At 34.0% G+C, this 21,988-nt stretch overlaps 1 protein-coding gene across 1 annotated transcript; it reads right to left on the reverse strand.

Moving 5' to 3' along the window:
* Nucleotides 1-443: 443 nt before the first annotated feature.
* Nucleotides 444-20,034, reverse strand: LOC110025401. Its single transcript, XM_020725858.1, has 8 exons — nt 19,651-20,034; nt 19,504-19,568; nt 19,301-19,399; nt 10,337-10,384; nt 10,172-10,241; nt 3,212-3,283; nt 2,518-2,649; nt 444-893 (listed from the first exon to the last, which is right to left on the reverse strand). Exons 1-8 carry the CDS (start codon nt 19,840-19,842, stop codon nt 750-752), a joined length of 822 nt encoding a protein of 273 aa, XP_020581517.1. The 5' UTR covers nt 19,843-20,034; the 3' UTR covers nt 444-749.
* Nucleotides 20,035-21,988: the final 1,954 nt, after the last annotated feature.

The following is a 21,988-nucleotide window of genomic DNA, read 5'->3' on the forward strand; positions in this document are numbered from 1 at the left end:
ATATATATATATATATAACAAAATTTGTATCAGGATATTCTCATGCACATTTACAATAGAGAGTTCAAAAAGAAGCGTCATATATGTCAAACAAAGTTTGCATCAAGATATTCTCATGCACATTTATAAAAAGAAGTTCGGGATGATGCAAAACTGTATAAAAACTCCAATCCCTGATTGTCATGTGTATAGTATATGATAGGGCCGGACTTTACACGTGACAGAAATTGGTTAGAGTTCTGATGCAATACGATTTTGCATCAAGACTCCTGATGTAATATTTATTTGTTGAAAATGAATTTTAAAAATCAAAAGTCTTCTACTAAAAAATACGGGGCCATTTACATAAACGCCACTCAATTCTCATGTATTTACATATCAAACACCTAAAATTTGCATGGTTAATTCATAAATATCAATGTTTCGGGCAGTCTATATGTGATTATCCCGAAATAATAATAATGATAACACAATACATAGCTAAAGTTATTCCCAGAAAGTCAACACTGAACAGTTGCGCAAAATTAATTCAACAAAATTGGCTGAAATTATTATGCAAAATTAAAACTAAATAAGAATTCAAGACTAGTTCTACAAGTGTAGAACTAAAACAAATGTCAGACGTGGTGCTGAACAATACATATCTCTGGCAAATTTTCCTTCTTGACGAGGAGCCTGAGGCGCTGTAATGCGATTCACAACAAAGCATTCTGGAGCTAGTGGGGAACTCTGGGGACAAATATATGAGATCATAGAGAATCCTTGTACTTTAATACCTGCTTCTTATCCAGACTGTACAGTTCGGAAATTGCATTAATGGTGCAGCTTCTAATTCCATCGTTAGACGTCCATTCAACGATGAGTTTGTCAAGATCTTCAGAGGGTTTGAGCACCTATACAAATGGAAAACAATACAAATAACATATTTGTTGGGGAGAGGGAGAGAGCTTTAATAATGAGAGTTATGCCTAAGCCAAATCCCGAATTAGGACCCGAGTCCACATTTGTGGCTATACTAAGGGAGTAAGTGAGTCAAGCAGACTCGAGAGCCGGCTCGAGCTTGACTATTGTGAATTGATCTCAATGAGCCAACAAGCCAAGCTCAAACTAGCCCTGATTCGACTCAGTTAGCTCGTGAGCAGTCTCATTTAAAAAATATATTTAAAAGGCTAAAAATCAAGAAATTTTCTTTAGATTATCGAAAATATTAAAAAAACTATATTTTGCATTTTATATTAAGTAATTTCTTTTTAATTATCTCCGCACATTATGTTTTTCATTTCATTATAACACTAGTTTAAATTTATATTTTTTTCTCTTTCATACTGAACAAGCCGACTCGTGAGCTGGTTTTAACTCGTAGAATGAAGTTTGAGATTGAGCTCAAACTTGATTAATTAATCAAGCTCAAGCTGAGGGCGGCTCAAGCTCCACTCAACTCATTTACAACCCTAGGCTGAGGTGAAGAGACGAGCTTAAAGATACTCTGGTTGCTTCGTTGAGCTCCATTAGTTGATGTCCCACGATATTATATTGGGCCACTTACATCCACATCACACAATTCTTATGTATTTACATATCTCACACCTAAACTTTTATATTTACACACACAACACTTAAATTGTGTGCTATGTATGTAAATATGAAGGTTTAGATGAGAAATACTATATGTCTCATATAAATTAAGGCAAACAAATAATAAGTCTCACCATGAATTTTATTAGTAATGTAGTTCAATATGTAGCCATTCCTATTGTGCTCAAGGCCCAATACAAAACTATAAATAAAGGGTTGCAAATAAAATCTGGGTAAGCAATCTTTGGTACTTAATTCTACAATAATGAAATTATAGAGCGTCTCACTCAAAACTTTTGTTTCTCTCAAAATTTCTTATCTCATTCTCGTTGGCTATGTTAGTAAGGTTCTGGTTCCCCCACAGAAAAAAAATGGACCTAATATCCTAAGAAGTGAAACGAGCAAGCACAGAAAGAGATGTACTATGAAATTTTGAGGGATAAAATAAAGATGTTTCAGTAAATATGGAGAACTAAAATTTCATTACAAAAAGGCAACTAGCTGAAAAATGGAAAAAATGGAAAAATGAATCAGCGTAACAATCAAATAAATTTAAAATAGAATTAAAAGAACCACTTGGACAACAAAGATACTAGCAAATTTTATCATCGAAGGAAGACCATCTATTGCAATGGAAAAGCCTAACTTATTCATCTCGCAGAGTTGAGAAGAAACTGCAATAGAACTCATAGGCTTTCTTAAAACTAGCATTAATGCAAGACCTCAAAAATGACTTTAAAGATATAAAACTGGGTTGTAATTGTCAAACAAACTACGGATACTAAAACTGAATAAAAATCATAGAAAAAAAATCACTTCTAACATACAAAAATTCACGGCAATACATGGAAATCATATGGTTCTAACATACAGTTTCTAAAATAAATGCTTATAGGTTGCGGGTGACAGAGAACAAGTAATCAGTCATCTTAATGAACTTACCAATGGAGACTGAGGCGCAGCTTTGGCTCCATGATCATTTTCATCCTTTGAACCACTGCCCTTCTCATTGTTAGCAATCGAACTCCACGTCCTTGAGCAATCTGAAACTAGTAGTAGTAATCTCTCACTTCCCTAACAAGACAAATAGCAAAAAATGAAGTACTCAGATTTTTTTTGAGGTGTTTGATTGTAAGAAAATATCAAAAAAGAGAAAAAAAATCAATTAATAAGCTTATTCTAACAAGGGGCATTGGAAAGGGTAGAAGTGGAGAGAATGGTATGGAAATATGAATATTGTAAGAACCCTAAATATGTTTTTTTCAAAATTAAATATTTAAAAATTAATTTATAGACCTAACCAAGTGTGGAAGTTATTTAAAATATCGCTAAAAAAATAATATTATTCGTGTAAATAACATATACTCTTAAATTGAAATCGTTTATTCAAGATTTTCTGAATATAGTAGTTCATTTTTTAAGAGGCATTTTCAAACATAACACACAATTTGTATGTATTTACATATCTAACACAAACTTTCATATTTACATACATAACACTTAAAACTGGAAGAAAATAGATTTGTTTGAAACCAACTTGTATGAGAATATCAAGTTTACATATCTATCTATATATATACATTAGTGACTGCACTATAGCACAATAAATTGAAATGCAGCCGTTGTTTTTTTTTACCTTGAGAGCCTTCCAATGAGAATATGCACGAAACAAGATCCAGAAAAATGGTACATTCGGCAGTGGCAATACCTATAGATACAAGAAAACTTGCTGAAGAAAGAAAATTCATGTGAAATCATTTCATAATGACAGATAAAAGGTCTTATTATTCGATAAAGCAGCTCATTTTATTCTATAAAACCACAATATCTAGCCGCTCATTTTATTCTATAAAACCACAATATCTAGCCGCTCATTTTATTCTATAAAACCACAATATCTAGCCGCTCATTTTATTCTATAAAACCACAATATCTAACTTCTCAGATATAACTTTTAAGAATATTGAAGTATGAATGGCATTATACAGTATCAGTACTCCAATAATTTTGATTAGTATGCACAAACAAAATGATTGCAACCTTTGTAATTCAGCCGAAACCAAAAAGCTTTCACCAGGCCCAGCAGATTAAAACTAAAAATATCAATTCCTCTTTGGAACTACGTGCATGACTAAGCTGAAAGGTGAGCAAGATAGAAAAAGAAAGTAGGATAATACCATGGCAGTTTGAATCAGTTAAAAAATATAAAAAAATGTTAAGATGAGCAAACATAAGAGGATAAGGTTGACAGTAAAAAATCCAAATTTTCATCTGAGATATTGCCTGTTTAGGCCAAATGACCTCATGATTTTGACCATTTGGTGTAACTTTCAGGAGGTCATCCATCCTAAGCGTACTCTGGTGCAGCACGCACAACTTTAAAGTTTCTTATAAAATTCCAATTATTACACCAAAAATGAGCATTGATGTTTAGTAGTCTAGCTTCGTTTTATTTTTGGGGATTCACAATCTATCCCACTTAAGTGATTGATGTAATATTAAGTATTCTCAACTCACAATCATCCATCAAACAAATACGATTCTAGAGGTAGCCCCTAAAGATTTAAAAGTTGGCTCCAACCATATAGCACTTTGTTCAATCTAGGATTCAAGAGGCAGCTCTCATAAAGTAACACTTTATTTTGTACGGTAATTAGTCATCATCTTAAGTTTCGAATAACACTATGATATCTCATTGTTACACGTAGGATCTTAAGGTGGCACAGTAATACGAAACATGATAAAAGTGTATAACCTATTTTGTACAGCACACATATAAATTTTATTTTATTTCATAAATAAAATTTTATGATAAAATAAGCCATTAATCAAACTCAAGAGGAATACAACTAGAATTAAAACATATAAAACATAAACTTAAAATATTGAAACAACGATTAATAAGATTTGCACCTGCAGTGAGGGTCAACCAAGTACTCAGATAAAACTTGCTATGAAAAGAGTGAGAACCAATGAGTTTGACTAATCAAACTAATTAATAACCACCAACTATTAAAACATAAAGGATAAGAAATTTGGAAATGCAATATATATAGTAAGAATAGTGTAACCGTCCGGATGGATCTTCGTTTTCGCTCTTCTGGAAATACAATATATATAGTAAGAATAGTGTAACCGTCCGGATGGATCTTCGTTTTCGCTCTTCTAGAAATACAATATATATAGTAAGAATAGTGTAACCGTCCGGATGGGTCTTCGTTTTCGCTCTGCTAGGGTTTCCGCTCATGGCGAACCCTAGCTCGAAACAGACGTCTGTTTTTTCGCTCGTTTTGATCCTTTTTGTCTTCATCATCGGCTCTGGCTGCGGAGGAGCTCGCGTCGTCTGCTTCAAGCCTACTCTTTTGCTGCGTCGTCTGCGGAGGAGATCGTATATATATAGTAAGAATAGTGTAACCGTCCGGATGGATCTTCGTTTTCGCTCTTCTAGAAATACAATATATATAGTAAGAATAGTGTAACCGTCCGGATGGGTCTTCGTTTTCGCTCTGCTAGGGTTTCCGCTCATGGCGAACCCTAGCTCGAAACAGACGTCTGTTTTTTCGCTCGTTTTGATCCTTTTTGTCTTCATCATCGGCTCTGGCTGCGGAGGAGCTCGCGTCGTCTGCTTCAAGCCTACTCTTTTGCTGCGTCGTCTGCGGCGCTTCGCCCTGCAGTTTTCATCCTCTGTTTTCAAGTTGCTCGTCTTCTACGTCAAAGCCTCTCGACTGCTCCGCCAAAGTTCTGCTCGACCTACTTGATTGCTCGCGTCCCGTCATAAACGGCAATCGGCAAGCTGCGCCATTGCTGCAGTGCTTGTGTGAAGCACACTAATGGTCTCAGGGCTTTCTTACGCTGTTGTCATCGCCGATGATAACCCCGTCAAACCCTCCTATGCTACAGTGGTTCACAAACGCAGCTTCCCTTTCCACCTCGCAGATAGTCCGATATTCTCGCAGATGTACCATGATTCTGTTGCAGAGCATGAAGATTGCAATCTCATAAAAAAAAGTAGAGAAAAAAACGAGCAAACTAGCAATATTCTTCTCTGACACTGAAACTTCAAGTCGTGCGGGAAAATACAAATTTACAATAGTCGAAAAGTTCCAATTAGAAATTATTAGAAAGGTTTTTGAAGATTTCAAACTGATTGGGGATTGACAGGTGAGACTTTTCGACAGAAGACATGTTATGATACAGCTGAGCATAGAAGAAAATTACACATGAATTTTCTCAGTACACGAGGATTTTTAAAAAAAAGTCATCACAATCGATGACAAACATATGAAATTGTTCAAATGGATCCCTAATTTTGATCCCAGTCGAGAACCTTCAATTGCGCCTAAACGCTGAAAAACATGGTTCTCATTATGTGAACTCAAGCTTCAATTATTTGACCTACTTATCTTATATACAATTGGAACAATCCTTGTAAAACCTTTGCAGGTAGACTTACATACAATTCATTTCTCAAAGCCCTCCGCTGCAAGGATTTTGATTGAAAGAGATATTACACTAACAAATGTAGAAGTTTGGATTGGCTCTACTCACAATGGTTATCAACAAAAAATCATTATGAAACCAAAAACTTACTACTGCAAGCACTGCAAGATGTTTGGACACCCGCAGGAGAAATATTTCATATTGCACCAACAGTTGAGAACCAATATTCAAAAGCAGGAACTGCTACTAGTGCACCTCACATGCCTGAACGCGCTCCCAGTAAACCTGATGGCAGCCAACCTGAGGAGGAAATCACCACAAGAGAGGAGTTAAGTCTCTGCCCCTGGGATCCCTTCTCCTGACAAAACTAAACGAATAATGTTCGGACCGAAAATCAGGATAGCTCCGTAGCTCCTATTAAGGAAACGCAGCTCCGATTCAGGAAGCATCAAGTGCAGGGGTGACAATTCACACTTCACATACACTTGAACCTATCGTTGTGACAAGGACTGCCTTTTCTTCAACTGCGATTCTAATATCTAATCAGACCGAAGATCACATGAGTCAGTCTTTAGACGAAGAATGACAGACTTACACTTCTCTGCGGAAGAAGAACGTTGGGGACACACTCCAACTTGGAAACTTAATGAATGATATTTTGGTTACACCTGACAATGACACGATTCTTCAAAGTTTGTTATCTAACTCCGCTCTTAAAACTAGAGGAAGAGACGGGACTAAACTGGCTCGTCCCTAGCTACTTTTTTCTGGATGTTTTATTTTTTTTTAGTCTATCTGTATCTTTTGTTGGGGTATCACTGTACTTAGTATCATATGGGTAGTGTGTCTCTATTGGGCCCTCTCATACAACATTTATGTATCTTTTATAATTCAATAAAATCAGCCCTCGAGATTTTCAAATATATATATATATATATATAGTCAGAATAATCAATATCATCTACATTGCAATGGCAAAAGAATGTCATATGTTTCAAACAATTTAAATTATAATCATGTTAATGATCATGAGTACGAGTGATTGTAATAATATACTACTTTGAATACATTCATATGACATAATGTCAAAGTAGGCTTGTACATCTGCACATGACTCATCAGTCATTTGTCTCTATCTGATATTTTTGAACATAAAAGTGTATGTATGTTAGTATATCCACATATATAGTCAACGTTTTATGGCAAATTGAAATAATGAATAGTAGCAATAATCTCATGAAAATTCAAAGATTTCTTTAAGAACCCATCGGTCCTGCCAGCCATTAACAAAGGGCTTAATACCAATCTAATCAGATTTGAGTAAGTTACGTTGCATGTTATCATGTATCCATTTATCTCGATTTTAGATTCTAATTAGGAATTTAGCTGTAGAGTATTCAACAAAGATTTTAAACTGACAACGTAAGTTGAATCTTCAATAGACTTACAAGTCCCATACTGCTCAACACAAGGAAAATAATTGTTTATTATTATTGGATAAACATACCTCTCATTGTGAGAGGCCTATCCGAGTTTTTTGTATTAGGTTATTAACTAATATGTAAATTTGTCAATCTTACCATTAAGATTCTATTACTCGTCATATATTTATCAGTAGATTTCATTTTTATGTTCATAATGAATCATGTGAATAATTTAGCCTTATTTATTTGCTACATATATTCTTGTTTATTCAAATGACGCTTATATTTGCAGCAATTATTGTTAATAATGTTATCACTATTTAATGCAATAAATTTTATTTCTTCAATTCATGTTTGATATATGAATAACGTTGGTTCTATTGCTAATAATACTCCTGATTATGACTTCCTTGTGATGTGTTCAATGTTATTATAATAATTTTATATCGGTATTAAACACTTTGTTAATGGCCAACCGAACTGACGGATCTTCAGAAAAATCATATGATTTTCATGGGATTGGTATACACCTCTCGTTTAAAGGTTTTATGCGCTCACTTTTATATTCAAATATTGTTAGATAGAAATAAATGATTTATGAGACGTGTATGTATATATTAGCATACTTGATCTTGTAACATATAGATATTAACAAAAAATGTAATAAAAATGTATTACAACCACGCATGCTCATGATCAGACTCATCTGTTTATCATTTTACTCATAGCAAGTTTTGCCAGATTACATTATAGACTCTCACCAAGGGAGTGGATTTTTCAGCATTAATAATTTCGATGTTTTATGCTTATGCATAATTTCTAGTTATATTCACTTTGGGTTTAAGAAGTTGTTTATTCATTTTCATTTCAATATACTTTTCAGTTTGTTTCACCTAATTCATTCAGTTGTAACACTGGTTTACTATTATTAATGAAATAAAATAAACTTAATTTTTCTCATATTTATTTATATTATTTATATATGAATTTTTCTTTCACGAGAACAAAACAAACTTTTAAATTTTCATCACAATTCATGTTAGTAAAATTTACCGATCTCTGGGCCGGAAATGTGACTACGGGTGTAAATGAGGCAATCATGACCGAGCCCAGAGCATGTTCATGTTTGGCTCGTTTGAAATTGTCTCTGTTTGAAATGAGTTTGTGTTCGAAATAGCTCGTAAATAGCTATATTTGTGCCTGCGAGCAGAGAGGTTGCAGCAGACCGGATTTTTGGGGAAAATTTGAGGGCACTTACATACATAACGCCCAACTCTTATATATTTATATATAACACCCTAAATAGAGCAAGGGAAAGCATGAGTCGAGCCCTAGGTATTTAGGGACACTTGCGTACATGCTACCCAAATCCTATTTATCAACACATCTAACAACTAAATTTATATTTTTTATAAGGGGCTTTTACATACATACCACCCAAAACTTTCATTTTACCTATCTCACATCAACACTTTCATAATAACAAATAACACTCATTATCACCTTTTAATAGTCAAATCTATCTTTTCATCAATAGGTAAAGTGATGTGTGTTTAAAAATGAAACTTTGGGTGTGAGATAAATAAATCCATAAGAATTGGGTGTCATGTATGTAATTTTCCCTTTTTATAATTATGTCACTAAAATAATTAAAAAAAAATAGCATTTTTAATACATATAAAAATTAATATAAAAATATTATAAATAAATACTATTAATTAATTATTAATTATTTCGAGCCAAAAAATGAGTCGAACACAAACTAACCAACCTTTGTTCATGTTCAGCTCATTAATTTATAAATCGAACTCAAAAAAATTGTTTGTGTTCGACTTTATTGTCAACCGAACGAATTGAACAGAAGCTATTGAACGAGTAAAACATGAGTTGTTTGCAAACAATAAGCTTTTCTGACAGCTCTAGATGTGACACTGATGAAGATCAATATGTTTGTGTCGGTCAACTTTCGATATATATAGATTAATTATGTTTGTAATACTCAACTACCCTACAGAGACCAAGGCTAAAAGAACAGTGCTGGAGATAAAATGAGAAGGCTTAAAAAAAACTGTCTACTAACAAAAAAAAACATCAAATATGACTGGCCTCTATCCAAAGTAGGAACTAAGGCGTTAAAAAAAAATAAAGATAAACTGGCCACCTAGTTCAGAACTCACGAGCCTTAACTTTGTTAATGAGAAGCTTGATGCAGAACATCAAAAATCTAGATGTGAACTTGACTACATGATGCAATCCAAAAGGATGTTCCCTTTGAGAAGTCAAGGGTTACCCTTGAACTGAAAAAAAAAAGTAAAGAAAAGAAAAATGACAGTGAATCTCTCTAGATCCTCCGCACGACAATCCAGCTTCCTGATCATTAGGCCACAAAGACCTTAGTTTTCTAAGTAAGCATGGGTATTGTCTTCCAGGTTCTTTTGTTGTTTTTCTCAAGGCAGTTTGGGTGAAATAACACAAGCAATCACAAAATGCTCTTAGAAGAAACATAATATTGCAATTGTAATTAAAAATGTAAATCCAAATGCAACTTAACTATTTTTTACATTCAAGATGCAGCTTTCATTCCAAATGCAGTGAAGGAAATCATAACAAGACAGAATGATGTCTTGAAAGAAAGAGCACGATAGTATTTGAAAAAACAGCAAAAGAAAGATAAGTAATTAAATATTTCAATATAAGAGCAGAATATAATTACTATCTAATGTTGTACTTACAGTGAGAACTGAAGTTAGTGGCAGTAAAGTTACCGAGCCATACAAATGCTTTCTATGAATTGCAGATCCCCTGCCTCCGATAATTGTGATATTATAGACAATGGAGGGTAAGTAAACGGTAAGGAACAACATACTTGAATGCTAAACAGTAAAGATAATTGTTACCTCATTGCAATATGTCGTAATCTTCTGCGAACAAGACGAGGATTCAAACTGCAGATTTCAAAAAAGGAGTGCAATTTAAACCACAATACTAAAAAGAGTTCAAGAGTATTTTAAGCCCAAAATGAAGCCTGGAAAGAAACATTTATGATAAAAAAAAGTGTCAAATTAAAATTCTACAACGGGTTTCTAGCATATAGATGAGAACACTACATGTAACATGAGTATAAACGCTTAAAATTGCATAAATTTGGAGGCAAGCTTAAACTAATGGTTTTTAATTTTCTATTTGTTCTTTCCAGACCAATGATTTGACAGAACTTCATAACCTTATCCAAGGAATGGCCAAAAATAGGTAAACCAACTAAATTACCCAAGCAGTTAGTGACATTGGGTTTAAAAGCGCTGACAATTAATAAGTTCATATATTAATTCAGTTTTGACTTGTAGATTTTGAAGTTAGATTCATGGCACATGGCAGATGCTTACCAAATAAATTGAAAGAGATTCATTGAAAACTCAGACTAGATTGCCACATAGCAAAATGACTAAAGCTTTCTAATTATGTGCTGTGCTATGTTCTACGGAACAGAATAAAGTTGTGCTACTCTCATAGATGGAAAGATTCTCCACAAATGTGTTCCCCTTGAATGAAAAAAAAAGATGCATGCTCGGGTAGAGATACAAAGTTCTTGCACCTGATGAATAATATTATTATAAAATCTTATATTATGTTGGGATCATTTTGCTATATATAAAAGTTTTTAAAATTAGATCTAAATTTTAATTTAATAATATTATACCCGAATTATTGTCCTTTAGCATTTTAGTGGAGTTTTAGGCCTTTCACTTTGCCATACCTGAGGCATTGGCCGCTTTGTAAATGAATGTTTGAGATTAGTTTAAGGGTAGAAATATAATTACTTATATATTAATAAGTATTAAAATATAGCATTAGTTCATACTTACCATTTCTCCATCCCTTCACTTCTCTGCAAGCAAACAGGGAATCAAGAGTCTACTAGAGGCTGTGAGAGAGAAGGGAATGGAGGAGGAAACTACGTTGGTGATTTTAAATTCAGCTTTTGCAATTTATTCTGCAAAACCACTCCGATTAGAAGTAGTAAGATTTGAGGCTTGCATGAAAAGAAAAACATTTAAGTAAAATTATAGTTTAAGATTATTTTAGCTGAGTACAATTTAAAAAAAAAATTATAAATAGAAAAATTGTATTTCCTAAATCATTTGCAAATAAACAAGATTTCAAAGTGAGTGTACAGAGAAAATTGGTCGTCAAATAAAATCATTAGATGGCTAAAATATTCAATTTTTGCATAAGTATTTTGCATGTAAATTGGTATGTAATTAAACTTATATGCACGAAATAGCGGGTCTTTGATATCTCTCAGCGTAATGTAAGTAAGAACTTTGATTTTCTATAATTTTCTTGCATAATTAATATAAAATGATAATTAATCATTATTTTAATTATATAGGAAGGTTATGAGCACATTCGGGATGCGAAAAGCTAGAGCCCGATGGCAGTGTAGCTCCGAGCAGTCTGACAATGAAATATCAAGGCTAGGTTGCAGGGAAAAAGGGAAAGGTATATTGCATGGGCGCAAAGTGTATTGTGTTTAAGACCGAGCATTCCAGAGCTGCTAAGGATTTGAGATCATCATCATCGGAGAACAATAAAGTTGTTTGCCATATCGTTGCTTTGACGAAAGAGGTTCGTCTACATGAAGGGCATTAGAGAGTTCATTCCACCATCGCGCGGCTTGAGCAAGTTGTTGATCACCGCGACAAACGATCTTTGAGTTACGTAAATAAGGAGATGAGGGAGAAGGGGGGAGATGAAGATGATTTCGCTTACGATGCCCCGTAGGGGTTTACGAATTTTTTTCTTGTTTAATTTTTGGACAAAAATCCTCTAGATAATATTTTCCATTTAGATTTTATAAATTTTTATTAGATGGGTACTATAACAAATTTTGTGTAATCTTTGTATTTTTAATTGGTTTCACGCTCATTACATGTTTGTGCAATATGTTCTATGTTGTGTTGTGCTGGTGATGAGTAAGTGTTCGTACTATTTATCGCGTGCAAGTGTAAAAAATCTTATTGCTCTTTTATATATATATTTAAAATTGTTGTAGGTTTGCATCGGAAAAATTCAACTCAAATAACTCTTAACAAAATTCAAGGCTAGTCCACCTCAACGACAGATTAATTGGATACACGATCCGACGCCAATTTGTGCACATAAAAACTGGACGCAAGTTCCATAGATAATGTTCATGTCCTCATGAATGACATCGCAATTTGCTAAGATCAACATGATCGGACGCAATGCAAATTGTTTGCATAAATCACTGTTGATGCTAATTGACTTCGAGACGCTCATTTTTTGCGTGGAGTAATCATCAGATGCAATCCAATATTATTAGGGATTAGCGTCGAATTATTTCCCTATTACTGTCGGAATTGTCTGACGATAATTTGTGTATTTCTTGTAGTGAGAAGATACAACTTTCCATATCAATCTCAACACTTACAATACCAAACACTAGTGTAAGTACCACTACTAATAGGAAGATTGATAAATGCTTAAAATTATTTCAGAGTTTAATGTCAAGTAAGGCAAGGGAGGAGTGGATACAAGAGTTGTAGAGGATTGGAAAATCAAGATAGAGAAGGTCTTGAATGGCATGAAATGCTGAGTAATAGGTTTATGTCTAGCTATTCTCTAATAGAGAGAAGAGCATAACGACAGCGAATAGGCTAATATTAGGAAAAATTTGAATATAAAGCAAAGGAGCAAATTACTTAATAAGAATTCAAGCAAGTTTGCAAGGATTGGCGAGTTCCTTTAACAAGACGAGCACTGTAAGAAAGTTTTGTAAATCTCACTGGGAGCCAAGATAGAGCTTCAATATTAAGCAAAATGCACATCCTTATATAGATATATTTCATAGCTGATCAATAACCCAAATGAGAAATGCTGTAGATTTCTAAGACAATAAACATATTGGGTTGCATCAACCATTGATTTCACTTTGTACCAATGACTTTATTGAGTTAATGGAGAGGGCAGGACTCCTACAAAATTTTATGGTTATGATGAGGCAAAAATGAAAAGGAATTATAAGAAGAGATCAATTAACAGTAGAAGAGATTGTCAATTTAAAAAGAAGCAAAAATTTACCTTTGGACAACAACAATATGAAAGCCAGTGTAATGCTCCTATGTGCGCAACATGTGGAAAGTCTCATTTACGAGAATGCTTGAGGAATACTGGAACCTGTATATTATGCGAGGAAAAAGGCCATATGAAAAGAAGCTACCCAAGGAGTATACAAGGTTGTAGGGAGCAAAAAGGAGTTTGAAGAGTAGAGCATCCTAGGGGTAAAAAACCTGTTTGAATAAAGTAGTACTGAAGGAAAAAGGAAAATCATTAGAAGCCAATGCACGAGCACCATAAGCAGAAGTTTTTGCTCTGATACATCAGAAAGCCAAAGAATCTTCAAGGTTGAAACAACTATGATTAGCATTTCAGATATTATTGTTAAGTGTTTTTTTCTTCTAGAGCGTCACATTCTTTCCTATAAGAGATATTATTTGATAAGCTACATTTGTATCAGCATCAAAATATTTCCTGCCGATAATAGCGAGTTTGCAAGTTAATCTGTCAATATTATGATAACTGATGAAATATTCAAGTATGATTTGATTTAGTTACCATTAAGGCTCTGATTGAATTTGAAGTGATTTTTGTAATGAACTTGTTGGTTAAATATAATGCTATCATTGAATGTAGCCCTGGGCATTGGGTGGGCTGCCTGACGGGCTCGCCATAAGCCCTCTTAGAATGGACGGGCTTGGCTCTGAAAAAAATAAAATTTTGCAGGTTTGGCCCGGTCTGAGCCTGCTTTGACTTAGTCAAAGCCCAAATGAGCCTGACCTGCTTAAAGCCTATCCCGGTCTCATAAATATAATCTAACACCTTCTTCAATATTATCAATAGATGATTGCAATCATATGTATTAATTATCTACTTTTTTGATTTATTAAAATATTTTCCTTGTAAACTAGTCACAAAATAGTCATGAAGAATAATAATATTTAGAGTATTCTTTTACTTCAATTAATGTTTATGGCGTTTTTCTTTGCAAGTTGTCGATTTGAATCTCTTAGTACTGTAAAATTGTGTGTCAACGGTTTTTTTTCTTGTTGTTTGTTCAAATTTTGAGTTCTGAAGCATTGTTGCCGCATAAGCAGTTTGTAGCTCTCGAGGGAAGACCATCAGATGAATATTATATGAAAATAAATGAGTTAATAAATGTAATAAAGAGTGATCAACATAAATCTTCCCAATTTAAATAGTCTTATTTTATAATTATTTTCATGACAATCTATATTTTTAGCAATATATGTGTGCATGATTGCTATAATATATAACCATAAACTCAATTATTGGAAAAACAAATCCTTCCAAGAAAATCTCGACTCATATCACTACGCATCTAAAGCAAGCCATAACTCTATATTTTGATTCAACTCTAAATCTGACTATAATAATCTGTTTCTTACTCATCCAATCAATCATATGTTCAAGATTTTATTTTATTTTTTTTGGTAAAAAAAAAAATCACTTTTCTTTCAAAGCTTATGGCGGCCCACGGGCAGGCCCTACCCATTTAGTGGGCGGGCCTGGCTATAAAATTATAAAAAAAATCCGGGCTCAAGCCCAACCCGAGCCCGCTTGGATTAGTGAAAGCCCGAACAAGCCTGACCCACGCCAAACCCGGCCCGCCCAACACCCATGTATGATTGAATGTTAGAAGAAGAGGGTCACATTTGATTTGCTTGATGATAAGTTCAATACAGGAAGGGGGTAGATACATCTCTTATTACGTTGAATGAAAGGAGAAAACACGAAAATTTAATATACTTGGAAAAATTAGAAGCTATCAAAGTGATTTCCAGTGATATAAATGTCATTCATGTAATGAATAATTATAGTGATGGCTTTCCAAATAGTTTTTTTCAGTTTTCACGTGTAGTTTGCAATAACTGTTCGGCTTGGAATGGCATCGATTGTCAAAACACTCTATAGGATGGCTACTAGGGAGCTACACGAACTTAATATTAAATTATAAGAGATAGGAAGGGTTCAGTTGAGCAAATGCATCTCCTTGGAGTGCTCCTCTTTTGTTTGTAAAGAAAGACGAAATGATGAGACTATATATAGATTATAAAGAGTTGCATGGGTAACTACTAAAAATAAGTATTCTCATTCAAAGCATAATAATCTATTGGATCATTTAGAAAGAGCTTTGTTATTTCCTAGAATCAAGATAAGATCTGATTATCTATGATGTTATGTTGGTGCCTAAACTAAAAGCAATTTTGACTTTTGTATGCTTAAGGGCAATTTGGTCTTTTGTATGCGATATTATTATTATTATTATTATTATTACTATTATTGGGTATAAAGAGAATTATTATTATTATTATTATTACTATTACTATTATTGGGTATAAAGAGACTTACTATGTTTAGGGTTAGGTTTAGGCATGAGATTGAGTTGTGAGTCACAGTTTAGGGTTTTGGGAAATATTTCCTACCTCTCGAATTGTAGGAAGTGGGAATTGAGAGAGATCGTCTACCTTTCGAATTGTAGGTGCTTATCTTTTGTGATCTCGTTGAGTTGTTTGAATTATTGAAAAAATATTGTCTTTGCCCTAATTTATGTGGAAAAACGTGTCGAATTTGATGTCAAATAATATCAAATTGGTATCATAGATCAAAGAAAATGATCGAGCATCGAGAGCCAGAGTTTCAATCCACGATGTAGAACTCAACCTACAGGGAAAGCCACAACGAGATCGCAACTTACCAAGACCCAAACTCACACATTTCAGCTTGCGGGAAAGGCCACAAAGAAATTGTGTCTTCCGTCTTTTGTGAAGACTGGCAAAAATTGTGGACTACAGAGATTCGTAACTCACAACTCTCCTATTTTCACGTCGTCTACCCAATACAACCACAATCAAAGCTACCTGGAAAGGCAACGACTAGGAAGCGGAGTACAGAGACCTGAAACTTTCATTTTTCTTTCTCCCGCGTCATCTTCCTAATATAGTCGCGATCAAAGCTACCAGTGAAGGCAGAAACTGGGAAGCTAAATACAGAGAGGTGAAACTCCCAACTTTCTCCCGCTCCGTAACTCTCATTTTTTTCTTGTTCCAAATCTTACATTGCGCAGTAGTCACAATTCCAAGCTAGTTTGGTAGACGAAACAATAGCTGCCCGACAGTTGCAATTTGAGCTACCTAGAAAGCCAAGACCAAATTGGAGTGATCTCGGATTACTGACTTGCGAACCAATCACTCGATTTGTCTCACCCGAAAGAAAACGTTGAATTTTAACAAATAAAAATTATCTTTTGTGATAAAAAAAATTAAAGATGAGTGACAACCAAGAAAGCAGATAATTTGGAAAAGAAATTAGAGGAAGCGAACAACCATGTCAGATCTAGGATAGATGAAAGGTTCGTCATCATGGATGATAGGTTTTCTTCAATGGACAACCGATAGAGGGTCGATCTGAGAGCATGGGAGGAATTTGAAAGATGATAAAGAGGCTCGTTGAGAGAGAATCCAAGACCCCGTTGAGAGCTCAATTTCCAAAACCTAATGAAAAGAAGAACGAATGTGAGAAACATAAGGAAAACATCCACCATCACGAACCTCTTTGATATATGGGGAGGGGGAATAGCAGAGGAAAAGTAAGTTGGGTGGAGAAACTTGGGTTAAAAAGTTGAAGAAGTAGATCTTTGAGGGAGAAGATGCACATAGGTGTGTATATCAAGAGGAGTGTCTTCGCAGTGAAAGGCCTAGATGGGGAGGAGATGCTCATGGCGGCTAGATTGTGTATGGAGAAGAAAGCTCTAGCCTAGTTTCGGTGTAGGGGGGTGGAGCATTGTTACATTGGTGTTTAACCTAAGGACAATTTTATCTTTTATATGACTAAGGCAACTTGGTCTTTTATTATTATTATTATTGTCGGGTATAAATAGTTTATTATGTTTAGGGTTAGGTTTAGACATTAAATTGAGTTGTAAGTCTTAGGTTTAGGATTTGAAAAAGATTTACTTACTGTAGAATTGTAGGAATTGGGAGAGATCACTTATCTCTCAAATTGCAGGTGTTTATCTTTGTATTCTTGTTGAGTTGTTTGAAATATTGAAGAAATATTTTATTTGTCTTAATTATTGTGGAAAAATGTGTCGAATTTGACATCAGGTCATATCTTATGATACAAATTGATAATGTATTAGATCAATTAAAAAGAGCTTCTATATTAGTTGGAATCTTCATAGGATTTGATCACCATCAAGTGAAGGATAGCAATATTGAAAAGACAATATATGACACCCAGTCAAACACTATAAATTATTCGTTGTGCCTTCAAGAATAACAAATGCTCTAACAGTGCTCATGGTAATGAAAAATTAAATCTTTAAGCCTTACCGTGATCAGCTTGTAATAAAATTTAATGATGCTATATTTATTTATTCTAACAATGATGATGATCATGCTAGCCATTTAACGATTATTTTGAGTTTATTGAGATAGTATAAATTGGATGATAAAATTTTTAAATACGTTTTTTTGGCTAAAGGGTACTGCTTTCTTGAGACACTTCATTATTGGCAAAAGCATTTCAAATGTGATAAAGGCATTTTAGTGGCAACTAAGAAAGTGAGAATAGCGGTAGAATTTTCAAAGCCTACCGCTATGACTGAGGATTAAAATTTTCTGATATTAGTTAGCTACTACATAAAATTTATGATTTCATATATAAAAATGCCTTTAACAAAACTATCGAGAAAAAATGCTAAAATTGATTGGAATGGTGATTGTAAGCAGAGTTTCTAGAAGCATAAGAGATGTTTAATAGCTACACAGCCTACACTAATGTTGAGAATTTTATTTAGGACTGAGGGACTTCAGATGTTTGATATCTACACAATCAGCATTTCATCGACAAACATATGAACAATGTAAAAATGATTTTCAGATAGTTGAGGATCTAATAAGCTATGTATTTTAGCTTTTGAAGGTAGCTAGGAAGAGCATATTCTGTTGATAAAGTTTGATGAGAATAATAAGAGTCAATTTAATATTAAGATAGGACCAATTAAGCATTATATAATAGTAAATGCAGAACAACTCTAAATTGGCTTGATCATAAGCAAATTGAAAGCTGTCCAATATCGCCAGAAAAACTATTTCCCGAAACATTGAGAGGTAGAATTCAAATTGGTTGAATTTGTTCTTTCAAACGTCAAACCAATGAAAGTATATATAAATTTAGCCAAGGAAAAAAATTGAGATTCAAATTCATAGATCCATCTGAAATATTTGAAAGTGGATAAAGTTGCCTACAATTTAACACCCCAAAAAAAAATAATGGATATGCATAATATTTTTCATGAATCAGTGTTTAGAAAATAATTTACAAATGAAAGTAAAAGGGTGAAACAGATACGCATTCATCAAGCAGATAATATGAATATCAATTGTTCAGAATAATTTACGAATAATAAATTTAACGCCTTGACTCAACAAGAACAAATAGAACATGAGCATTTATAAAGTTGGCACCAAATAGTTGGGATAAGGATAATAACTATGATGATATGATCATGGAATTAGTTTCATTAGTAATACAAAATCACGGTAAAAGTTCATGGAATTAGTTTCATTAGTAATGGAAAGCAAATGACATAGTGAAAGGCTATACCAACTACCATTTTCCTGAATTAAAAAACAATCCAACTAAAATACTGTGGAAAAATCAGCCTAACATCCATCTTTTCTATTCCACAAGAAAAATAAAAAAATACATTCATCAAGCAGCACTAAACGAAACTGAAATGCAAAGAGGTACCTCACCTTGCTGGATAAGTAACTTCAACCCCAGTAAGATCCTTAGAAACAGATTTCAAGAACATTTCAGATGGCTTTACTCTCGACAAGAGCCACAAACCCAAACTGAATCAAACGGCAATCAGCATCAATCGACTAAGCAGCACAATAAAGAAAAATCGTTTCCATATTTTTCCGCCCAATTAGAAGTAAAGCTAAAAACGACACACCTATGCAGTTTACTCTTAAAAGTGCCCTCCGGAGCCTTCTCCAGGGTAACCCATGCTCGATTCATCTAGGTCACAAAAACAAAACATAAGTAAGAAGCAAGCAATAGAGAAGTTCAAAGAAAATCCAATCATTATCAAACAACGCACCTTCTCCGAAGTAAAGTCCTCGACCATCTCGGCAGTTTCTGGGACCGATCTTCGGGTGGAAGTGATGTTCCTGAAGAGATCCCTCAATTTCTGCGGCTTTGAAGAGGGCACATGGGCGGCGGTGGGATCGAGGCAGCGGCTGAAGCACCAATTCCTTCCTTTGATTGGGAAAACAACCACCCGAGCTCTCATGATTCCGGCAAAAACCCTTCCAACAAGTAATCATGCGGAGGAGAGCTACGAAACCGTTGCCGGATGGAAGCGAGTGGCTGAGGCCCTAATAATATTGGTGTTTTGGCGCCACCTGGTAGCCGCGATGCAAGACGAAGAAGTAAGTTGAAGGGGAGCGTCGGAACGACAACCAAACTGTAGATCCACAGCTGTAAATCTTTAAAGTAACTGGGACATTTTGTCAGGTGGCTTTTAACATACTTATATTTTTATTATGTGTTTTTACAAATTAGGACCTTTAAACCTCTCTATTTACATACCAAGGATCTCAAAACATTTTAATTACAAGGCGAACTTTCTTCTTCCATCACCTACGCCTCTCTCTGCTCCTCCGCCCCAACGCCGATCTCGCCATCTTCATCGCTGATGACAGGTATGATAACAGGCTGAGGAAAAGTAAGAAAATATTAACTCAGAAGTTCTGATGCATCAGTACTTCAATGTAGAGGTGTCACGTGGCATTATGGTGGGACCATTGCATACGTGGCACCTCCTCCATTGGAGTACTGATGCATCATTACTCCTGAGGTAATATTTTTTCGAGTAGAAGGGGCACCTGGTAGGCATTGGAGATTCAGACAATGCCATTGGAAGAATGTGACGAAGTTGGAGGAGAAGAGAGGAAGGGTTCATCAGAGTCATGGCTCAGTACATTCCCACCTTAAGTCTTTCAGTGCAGGTCTTCCAATAGAGTGCTATTTACGTACGTCAAATGCTCTGCGTGGGCAGGACCTCGAATAATCTTCCAATAACTCAATTATTCAGAGTATTAATCACAATAACATCTCAATAACCTCCCAATAACCTACAAATACATTTCACGGTTCAGCCCTTATCTTTTTTTCTTGTAATTTGAGGGTTTCGTAAGTTTATTGAGGATATTAACATCAATAAGAGCGATATAACACTGCAATACTCTTCAAATAATCTTCATACCCACGCAATTTTGCGTTTGCATGTGTATGACGTACATAAATATTTTTCCTTCCAATTGAGAACACGAACACACGAGTTGGTGCGTAAATAAAATATTTTAGGACCTTGATATGAAATAAAATTGAAGCAATCCAACACAATTTATAAGTCAAATTATAAAATTAAAACATAGTTATTTATCACAAGGTTTTAATCATATAAGTATTTATATTTTAAATTATAAATTATGTGGGATCACTAGTTGAACCGTGAAGTTATAGGATAAATATATCATTCTTCGTTAGAAACGTTAATCCTTGTTATTTGTACCATATATCTAGTTACTTTGTAGGATTGTCAGTTATGTCTATTTTACTTCATATATGTCTTTTTTGCACTTGTTATAAGCTTCACTAAATTGCCCATCATGTAATTATTGTCTTGAATTATTTATTTGAATGTTAAAATACTTATTTGCTCATTATTCTAGCTAAAAATTCTCATATTATATGCATGTTTGAAATATTAAGATTATTTGTCATATCAGTATATGATATTCACTGATAAATTTGAAATTTTGTATGTTTGTATGTGATAGTATGTAAGTCGATGGAACCATTTTAGATATTAGCTAGACGGGCCGATAGTTTCATATAGTGATGACTCTACAAGAAAACATTGAGTTTCCTTAAGTTGTATATTGGTAAGAGTTGATAGGATTTGAAATGCTCGCTTGTTTTCTTAAGATAATTGAGCATATTTTGTTTATCACATTATTGATGACTTATGATGTTATATTTGCATATAATGATTGTCCATCTGTATTACTAATATTATATACCTCAATTCATTGTTGTTTATGCTTTAATTAATAGTATTTATTTATTGTGTTTGATTTGTCATGCTCACCCATTGAAATTTTTGTATAGCAGGTTCTATTCAACCACTTATCAAACCGTACTCATAAGAGTATATCTTAAAGTTCTAGATTTTTATATGGTATTTCCAATTTTGCATTAGCTATTATATTTTCTTTTTTGGGTCTTGTGAATTATTATTTAAGTTTCTTTCAATTATTTTATTATTTATTTTAGTTGTATCAGTTGTTGATCCTTTAGTTACAGAATAAAATTTGTATTCCATCATCTCTTTATTTTATTACATGCATTACAGGAATACAAAAAATACTAAA

This window comes from Phalaenopsis equestris, unplaced genomic scaffold (genome assembly GCF_001263595.1).
Source record: "Phalaenopsis equestris unplaced genomic scaffold, ASM126359v1 Scaffold000297, whole genome shotgun sequence".
NCBI lineage: Eukaryota > Viridiplantae > Streptophyta > Magnoliopsida > Asparagales > Orchidaceae > Phalaenopsis > Phalaenopsis equestris.

Coding starts and splice junctions, on each gene's coding strand:
- LOC110025401 (XM_020725858.1), bottom strand. CDS start 19,842: ATGAGAGCTCGGGTGGTTGTTTTCCCAATCAAAGGAAGGAATTGGTGC. Junction 10,385..19,300: donor GAAGTTACTTATCCAGCAAG/GTGAGGTACCTC, acceptor TGAAATCTGCAG/TTTGAATCCTCGTCTTGTTC. Junction 10,242..10,336: donor TTACGACATATTGCAATGAG/GTAACAATTATC, acceptor TATCGGAGGCAG/GGGATCTGCAATTCATAGAA.